This window comes from Babylonia areolata, chromosome 20, assembly GCF_041734735.1.
Source record: "Babylonia areolata isolate BAREFJ2019XMU chromosome 20, ASM4173473v1, whole genome shotgun sequence".
Taxonomy (NCBI): domain Eukaryota; kingdom Metazoa; phylum Mollusca; class Gastropoda; order Neogastropoda; family Buccinidae; genus Babylonia; species Babylonia areolata.
Window position 1 is genome coordinate 54,100,544 of NC_134895.1, and position 10,075 is coordinate 54,110,618.

At 48.5% G+C, this 10,075-nt stretch overlaps 1 protein-coding gene across 1 annotated transcript in view; it reads right to left on the reverse strand.

Moving 5' to 3' along the window:
* Positions 1 to 462: 462 nt before the first annotated feature.
* The window catches only part of LOC143294656 (uncharacterized), an 18,754-nt gene continuing 9,141 nt past the window's right edge, over positions 463 to 10,075 (reverse strand). Inside the window, exons 4-9 of the mRNA XM_076606034.1 lie at positions 9,261 to 9,396; positions 8,332 to 8,563; positions 7,467 to 8,031; positions 4,697 to 6,013; positions 2,336 to 2,514; positions 463 to 1,280 (exon numbers count right to left, since the gene is read on the reverse strand). Coding sequence (XP_076462149.1) covers positions 671 to 1,280; positions 2,336 to 2,514; positions 4,697 to 6,013; positions 7,467 to 8,031; positions 8,332 to 8,563; positions 9,261 to 9,396 — 3,039 coding nt within the window. The 3' untranslated portion in view covers positions 463 to 670. The remainder of the gene's footprint in view (positions 1,281 to 2,335; positions 2,515 to 4,696; positions 6,014 to 7,466; positions 8,032 to 8,331; positions 8,564 to 9,260; positions 9,397 to 10,075) is intronic.

Genomic DNA, 10,075 nt, shown 5'->3' on the forward strand with positions numbered 1-10,075 from the left:
ATTCATGGCGACACACAGCACACACTGTCCTCTTCCAGAACACAGACACTTCAGTCTTCTCCGCGGACGTGGCACACGTCTCCATCTATGTCTGCATGCCCCCCCCCCCCTTCCCTGTATCTCCCAGTGGTGAACAGTCATTTAAAGCACAAAGATTCCCTGACTCCGGACACCGATCCGAATCACTACAGACATCTGACACTGGGCTGGCCCAAGGCCTGTAGTCCATGGCTTCTTCACAATGTCACTTCGTCTGTCCACGTTTTGCATCATCCTAATAATTATAACGATACCATTACTACTGCTGCTGCTACTGCTACTACTACTACAAAGGAGAAGAAGAGGAGGAGAAGAAGAAGAGGAGGAGGAGGAGGAGAAGGAGGAGGGGAAGAAGAAGAAGAAAGACGAAGAATAGAAGAAGAAGAATGAATGAATGAATGAATAATGTTGCTCACAGTGAAACAAACGAACAAACCGAAGTGAATAGGTAAACCTTATGGCAGAAGATAATAGCAAGCTGATTAAACTAACTAACTAGCTAGCTGTATAACTAATTATCTACGTAGCTGACTAACTAACCAACCAGCGAATTAACTAACTTACCAGCTGACTGACTGACTGACTGACCACCCCAATGAACACCCACACCTCAGCCCCTCCCGCGCAGAGACTAGGCTGGCAGGTTGACAATGGCAACCGACGACGCAGAAGGCGTGACATTGGCCATGACATAGCCTTCCTCCTCGTCCTCCTCCATCTCCTCCCACCTCCTCGCCCTCCTCCTCTCCCCCACCAGGCTAAGCGTGTAGATGAAGGGGTTGACGATGGAGTTGAGGGGCAGCACGAAGATGGTCACCGCCACGTTGACCTCCCCTGGAACGGGAATTCCCAAAGCCGCCACGATCCCCAGAATGCTGATGGGGACCCAGCACAGGAAGTCCGTCATGGCGATGGCGATCAAGCGACGCGTGATCCTCAGGTCCACGCTCCTGCTGCTGGTAGTAGGGGTGGCGCCCGACTCTGGCTCCGCCTCTGCGCGCGCCAGGGCGCGGAGGGTGGTGTAGATGAGAGCCTGCGCCGCGGCGATGAAGAGGAAGATGGTGAGGTTGAAGATGATGAGGATGGCGAAGGAGTAGTAGTGGGCGATGAAGATGACGCGGGTGATGGGCAACGGGATGCAGATGTCGGTCTGGTTGTAGAACTTCCAGTGGGCCAGCAGCGGGTAGCCCGCCATCAGCAGGCCGAACAGCCACGTCACCACGCTCATCGCGTGCGCTGACCTGAGGGGGAGGGAGGAGGGGGGGGGGGGGGGGGGGGGGGGGGGGGGGGGGGGCAGGGGGGGCGGATCACCCGGTACAGGTTAGTAAAGTCATAATGATTATCGTAACAAGAAGATGATGATGAGTGATAATAATAATAATAATAATAATAATAATAATGATGATGATGATGATGATAATAACAAAAACAACAATAATAACAACATCAATAGCAGCCACAGCACCACCACCACCACCAAAAATCATAATAATGATAATGGTTATGATGATGATGATGATAATGATGATAATGATAATAATAACCACCACCAATGATAATGATAATAATATTCTATCACAATGATCATGATGAGGAGGAAAGAAGAATTATTATCATTGCTGTCATTATTATTATCATTTTTATCATCATTATCATTATCATATCATCATCATCATCATCATCATCAAGTGGAGTGATGGCCTAGAGGTAATGCGTCCGCCAAGGAAGCGAGAGAATCTGAGCGCACTGGTTCGAATCACGGCTCAAATTTCCACCACCCCCCCCCCCCATCCTCCCCACCCCCCACTAGACCTTGAGTGGTGGTCTGGACGCTAGTCATTCGGATGAGACGATAAACCGAGGTCCCGTGTGCAGCATGCACTTAGCGCACGTAAAAGAACCCACGGCAACAAAAGGGTTGTTCCTGGCAAAATTCTTAGGAAAATCCACTTTGATAGGAAAAACAAATAAAACTGCACGCAGGAAAAACTACACACAAAAAAAAACAAAGAAAAAACGGGTGTCGTTGTAGTGTAGCGACGCGCTCTCCCTGGGGAGAGCAGCCCGAATTTCACATAGAGAAATACAAATACAAATGCAAATACAAAAAAATCGTGAAATTCAAACACCACCATCAACATCAGCAAATGATAATGATGAAGGCCATGAAGAAGAAGAAGAAGAAGAAGAAGAAGATGATGATGATGATGATGATGATGATACCACCGCCAACCCTCCCCCTCCACCCCCACCCCCACCCCCACCACCCACCCCCCACCCCCCTGACCTGACCTACCTGTGTGTGAAGACAAACCGGCTGAGTGGCAGACGGACGGCGAGGAGCCTGTCAATGGTGATGAGCAAGATGAGCAGGACGGACACCTCGCTGGACAGGAGGGACACCAGGCCGGCCACTGTACAGGCCATGCTGCTCTTCCACTCCCCCGCCCTCCACACGTACATCTCTCTGTACACCTGCACAGCGACAGACACGTATGAACCGTTGTCGTTTTTTTACCTACATGAAACGTGCATACCTACCTCCACACGTACATCTCTCTGTACAACTGTACAACGACAGACACGTATGAGCCGTTGTTTTTTTTACCTACATGAAACGTACATACCTACTTCAACATGTACATCTCTCTGTACACCTGTTCTACGACAGACACGTATGAACCGTTGTTTTTTTACCCGCATGAAACGTGCATACCTACCTCCACACGTACATCTCTCTGTACACCTGTACAGCGACAGACACGTATGAACCGTTGTTTTGTTTTTTACCTACATGAAATCTGCATACCTACCTCCATGCGTACATTTCTGTGTACACGTGCATAGCGACAGACACGTATGAGCCGTTGTCGTTTTTTTACCTACATGAAATGTGCATACCTACCTCCATACGTACATCTCTCTGTACACCTGCACAGCGACAGACACGTATGAGCCGTTGTCGTTTTTTTACCTACATGAAATGTGCATACCTACCTCCACATGTACATCTCTCTGTACACCTGTACAAAGACAGACACGTATGAACCGTTGACGTTTATTTACCTGCATGAAATGTGCATACCTACCTCCATACGTACATCTCTCTGTACACCTGTACAGCCACAGACACGTATGAACCGTTGCCGGTTTTTTACCTGCATGAAATGTGCATACCTACCTCCACATGTACATCTCTCTGTACACCTGTACAAAGACAGACACGTATGAACCGTTGACGTTTATTTACCTGCATGAAATGTGCATACCTACCTCCATACGTACATCTCTCTGTACACCTGTACAGCCACAGACACGTATGAACCGTTGCCGGTTTTTTACCTGCATGAAATGTGCATACCTACCTCCACATGTACATCTCTCTGTACACCTGTACAAAGACAGACACGTATGAACCGTTGACGTTTATTTACCTGCATGAAATGTGCATACCTACCTCCATACGTACATCTCTCTGTACACCTGTACAGCCACAGACACGTATGAACCGTTGCCGGTTTTTTACCTGCATGAAATGTGCATACCTACCTCCATGCGTACATCTTTCTGTACACCTGTACAGCCACAGACACGTATGAACCGTTGTCGTTTTTTTACCTACATGAAATGTGCATACCTACCTCCACACGTACATCTCTCTGTACACCTGTACAGCCACAGACACGTATGAATTGTTATCGTTTTTTTACCTACATGAAACGTACATACCTACCTCCATGCGAACAGGCCTTCCAACACCTGTACAGCGGACACGTATGAACCGTTGTTTCGTACACAACCCTTACGTACCTGTTATTTAGCACTCTGTCTATCTGTCAGTCTGTCTATGTGTCTATCTAACTGTGCGTACATCTATAAGTATCCATGTATCTGAATGATGGAATATACAAATGAATATAATTCCCGTTGTGTCGGGGAGTTTTTCTTTTAATGAAATGTTTTACTTTTCTATGAGTTTCCTCATATTTTGTCACCTATTGTGTACATACATACATAAATCTGTGATCGTCAATGCAAACAATATGAGATAGTCATTATTTTTCACTGAAAAAATGTTGGACAATGCACCACCAACCAATAACACTTCTAGATGTAGATAGACAGACAGACAAGACAAGACAAAATCTTTATTATCGAGGGTAATAGATAAACAAGTAACATGCTTTTTTACATCCAGCCCTCGCCCTAAAGAGGGAATAAAGCTAAAAAAGCGAAAATGAGCACACACAAAAAAAGAAAAAAAAATCAAAACACAACCAAAATACACCATTATTTCACCATTCACAGCCATTCCACAAAAGGAAGAAGAAGAGAAGAAAATAAAATAAAATATATCATGAAACACACACACACACACACACACACACACACACACACACACACACACACACACACACACACACACACGTCAATTTTTGTGAATAGGTACATTTTTTTTAAACGTGATGGTAAATTATTCCAATACGTTCCCCCGCTGTATGTTAGGCTGGACTTAAAAAGACAGACAGATAGATAGGCAGACAGACAGACAGATAAGTGGTAGATAGATAAATAGACATACAGACAGACAGACAGAGAGACATAGCTAGCTAGCTAGCTAGATAGCTAGATAAACAAGCAGGGCCAAGCTACTGACCTGGTCGGCCGCTCCCAGGATGACGAGGTAGACCCCCATGAGGCAGTCTGACAGGCAGAGGTAGGACACAAAGACGTGGCAGGAGCTGTCCAGGCCCCGGCCTGCCTTGGAGCACTGGCGGTAGACGAAGCTCCCGATGTTGCAGATGAGAGCCAGGATGGCGGAGATGTAGAGACAGAAGCGGTACACGTCCTGCCGCAGCAAGGAGTCACAGGACGACATCTCATCCACCGGGGCCAAACACTTGTGCCTGTTCTCGTGGAAGTGCTCGGGCAGCACGTGCGTGCAGCAGATGCGGTAGTTGTCCGACAGCACCCTCTCCAGGTGGTACAGGCCTCTCAGCAGGTCGTACGGGTAGCTCCTCAAGGGGCACCCCTTCAGCTCCAGTACCCGTAATTCTTTGAGAGATTTGAAACCCTCGCCCTGGATTTTCAGCACGCCAGAGTAGGACAGGTTCAGAGTGTGAAGACCGGTCACCCCCAGCGAGTGGAACACGCTGCCGTTGAGTGTGGTGAGCGGCACGAAAGACAGGTCCAGGACTCGCAGAGCGGACGGGGTCGGGGGGGCGGGGGCGGAGGCGGAGGCCATGAAGCGGGTGAGGGGGTTGAAGCTGAGGTCCAGGTGACGCAGACTGGGCAGCACCAGGAGGTGGGCCGCCCTCAGCTCCACGATGACGTTCCTGCTCACGTCCAGGCGAACTAGGTTGGAGAAGTTTGCGCCGTCCAGAGCCGTCAGCCTGTTCTCCGCCAGGCTCAGGTGCACCAGCATCTGGTTCCCCGACAGCTCCTCAAACGTCATCCGCGACCCCCGCGCGTCCAAGAACCGCAGCTCCGTGTACCCGGACGCCAGGAAAGGCTCAGAGCAGACGAACTCCAAGCCGAAACAGTCACAGGCGTCAGGACAGACCACGTCACAGAGCTGCTCATCGTCCCGGTCAGGGCACTGAAGGAAGCCGTCACAGAGGTGGGAGGGGTGCAGGCACACGGAGGAGGCGTGGCACCGGTAGTACCCAGGGCAGTCCGACTCGCAGCCTTCCTCGTCCTCGCCGCCCGGGCAGTCCGTCACGCCGTTACATCGTAAGTACACAGGCAGGCAGTAGTATGGCTGGGGCGTGGGGCACTGGAAGTGAGTGTAGGTCGGGCAGCGGGTGTAGTTTTCGTAGAACACCCCCAGGCGGCCCTCCCGGTCCATGCCCACGGAGGCCTGAGGATGGTTGGTGACCAGGTAGCCGGTGCTGGTGGCGTACTGACAGCCAGCCTCGTCGCTTCTGTCGTAGCACTGGTGCACCTCGTCACACCGCTGCTCCATCGGCAGGCACTGGGCACACAGACACTGGCAGTGTTTCAACCAGAAGGGACTACAGGTACTGCTGCTGCTACTGGTGATGATGACGATGATATGACGATGATAATGATGGTGGTGATGATGATGGTGATGGTGATGATGATGATGATGATGATGGTGGTGATGATGATGGTGATGGTGATGATGGTGATGATGATGATGGTGATGGTGATGATGATGATGATGGTGGTGATGATGATGGTGATGATGGTGATGATGATGATGATGGTGGTGATGATCATGGTGATGGTGATGATGGTGATGATGATGATGATGGTGATGATGATGATATGATGATGGTGGTGGTGATGATGATGATGGTGAAGATGATGGTGATGGTGATGATGATGATGATGGTGATGATCATATGATGATGATGATGTTCCTACTGCTGGTGATGATGATGATGATGGTGATGATGATGATATGATGATGATGATGATGATGATGATGGTGATGGTGATGGTGATGATGACGATGATGATGATGGTGGTGATGGTGATGGTGATGATGATGGTGATGATGGTGATGATGATGATGATGATGATATGATGGTGATGGTGGTGGTGATGATGGTGATGATGATGATGATGGTGATGGCGATGGTGATGATGATGATGATGGTGATGGTGATGGTGATGATGATGATGATGATGATGATGATGGTGATGATGATGATGGTGATGATGGTGATGTTGGTAGTGATGATGGTGGTGGTGATGATGGTGATGGTGGTGATGATGATGGTGGTGATGCTGATGGTGATGATATTGATGATGATGATGATGATGATGATGTCTTTCCTACTGCCGCTGCTATACTTACGACTATCATTACTGCTACTACTACTACTGCTACTACTACTACTGCTACTGTTGCTGCTGCTGTTACTACTACTAGTACTGTTTCTGCTCCTCCTCCTCCTCCTACTACTACTACAACTACTGCTACTACTGCTGATGCTACAATTACGACGACTACTACTGTTACTACTGCTGATACTACTACCATTACTACTACTACTGCTGCTGCTGTTACTACTACTACTGCTGCTGCTACTACTACTACTGCTGCTGCTACTACTACTACTGCTGATGTTGCTGCTGCATGACGAGAAAAGGAGGCAGAGAGAGATATGGGAAAGAAACAGAGATGAGAGACAGACAGACAGACAGACAGAAAGAGAGTGAGAGACAGAGAGACAGACAGACAGACAGAGTGGAAAACAGACAGAGAGTGAGAGAGACAGACAGACAGACAGACAGACATACAGACAAGCAGGTAGACAGACAGACACACAGACACACAGAAAGGCTTGCAGGCAGGCAGGCAGACAGATAGAGAGAGAGAGACAGAGACAGAGAGAGAGAGACAGAGACAAAGACAGAGACAGACAGACAGACGGACAGAGAGAGGTCAAACGCACCTGGCCATTGTGACACAGAAAGTGAGCCGTTCCCAGCTGGGCACAGGGCGGGAACACGCAGAACCTCTCGTCACTCATGTCGTGACAGTGAGGCCGGTGGTCACACACAAACGTGTGGGGGATGCGCTGCTGCCCATCCGCGCATGCGTAGTAGACCGGATGTGAGGAATTCGTATCACGTGAGTCACCCATTCGGCCTCCCTCTTCCTCCTCCTCCTCCTCCTCCCCTTCCTCTCCCTTACATTCGTTCCGTAAGTAACTCTGCGTCAAGTGATGGTCAGGACACAAGGTGTATTTGTTCGGTTTCTGTGACATGAATTTTCGGGTCATGTCCACAGGCATTGTGAGGAGAATGTGTGACCTGTTGGTGGTGGGGATGGCTGGTTTTGGGGGCGACGCTTCACACAGGTAGGAGGCGAACACCAGTCCCTGGTGACACACCACCGTGTCCAAGACGTCTCCCTGCTCCCTGGTGAAGACGGTGCACAGGGCCCCGGCGTTCTTCGTCAGCTGTCGGATGTACAGGGCCGTGGTTCCATCATCCCAGTACCACAGTGAGCGATACCTGCCGGGGACACACAGTCATATATATATATATATATAGAGAGAGAGAGAGAGAGAGAGAGAGAGGGGTAGGGGGAGAGAGAAAGAGAGAGGGGGAGAGAGAAAGAGGGAGAGGGAAGAGGGAGAGTGAGGCAGGGAGAGAGAGGGAAATGGAGAGAGAGGGATGGAAAGAGAGAGAGGGAGAGAGAAGGGGAGGGAGACACAACAAGAGACAAGACACGACACAACACGACTCAACAAGACACGACACGACACGACACACCACGACACACTAACCCCTCAACTGGTCACAAACACCTACATGTCAGGGAGATGGTATCGGTTGTAGTGAAGCCCGACAAACAGCTTAGCGGCGCGTCTTCTCTGAACGGCCGCCGTCACGTCCAGCCACTCTTGTGGCGTATTGAGACTGGCGAGTCGCCCCCCTTGGCCCACGCACTGCTTCCGGGCCTGGTTCCAGGACAGGGTGGAGTTGAAGGGGGAGGGGCGGACGAGCAGGTAGCAGTTACTTCCTATGGTCAGCCTGTCAGGACCTGACAGGAATAAGGGGCAGTGGTTGAGTGACGTCAACACACAGACAGAACACACACACGCACGCACACACACACAGACTGACAGAGACACACACAATCACACACAGACACACACACACAGACACAAACACACGCATATCACACACACACACACACACACACACACACACACACACACACACACACACACACACACGCATATCACACACACACACACACACACACACACACACACACACACACACACACACACACACACACACACACACTGTTCGTCCATATGGCTTATAACTGAATATCATTAGAAAGGTATGGTAGGTATATCCATGGCGTTTTTGTTTGTTTGTTTGTTTTTTTGTTGTTGTTGTTGTTGGAGGGGGGGGGGGGTATTTAATCTTTTTGTCTTTGTTTTTGTTTTTGTTTGTTTTTTTAAGATGTGTTTTCAGACCAGTTTTAAAAGACTGAAGTGAGGGAGAGCAGCGAAGATGTGGAGGCAGGCCTACGAGTAAACTGTTCCAGACAGATGATACAGGTGGAACAGAACACGAAGAAGCAGCAAAGGATCCGGTTTTTGTTGTTAATTGATTTATTGTTTTGTTGTTTTTGGTGTGTGTGTGTGTGTGTGTGTGTGTGTGTGTGTGTGTGTGTGTGTGACTACACAAGTCCTCATTAGGAAGGCAGGCAGAGCCCAGCTGACCACAGGTGTCGGTGACATAGGGGCAGTGTGACTCGTCCTCCCCGTTCAGACACTCCTCCTCCAGGTTGCAGCTCAAGTGGTCCTTGAACTTGGGCCAGAAAGGTACAGAGCAGTTCCAGGCCAGTCCGCTGGCGTCCTTAAGGCAGATCAAATGAGTGATGATGATGAGGATAATAATTATAATGATAATGATGAAAATAACAATGATGATCATGATGATACTACTACTACTACTACTACTACTACTACTATTATTAATAATAATATGATAATAATGATAATGATGATGATGATGATGATTATCATTGTTGTTGTTCTTGTTGCTCTTCTTTTTTTTCTTCTTCTTCATATTATTATCATTATCACAGTATTTTTTAGAAATTAGTGTCATAAACTCTTTCTTAAAGGATAACTTTCTCGAACTGAACGTGGAGAAAACAAAAGAACTTATTTTAGGCAGTGAAAGGGACACAGACACACACACACACACACACACACACACACACACACACACACACACACACACACACACACACACACACACAAAATCCAGTCATAATAGATCAGAAACAAGTGGAAATAGTGGACAGTTTTAAATATCTAGGGACTATAGTTGATCACAGTCTCACATCCAGTGAACATGTTGATGCCACTGCCAAGAAAGCTCACCAGAGACTCTTTTTACTGCGAAAATGAAGAAGTTTTAATGTTAGTCCACACATACTTGAGCTGGTGTACAGAAGTCTGATAGAAAGTGTCATGGGTTTCAGTATTGTGGCCTGGTTTGGCAATCTGACTGTGAAGTTTAAGACAAA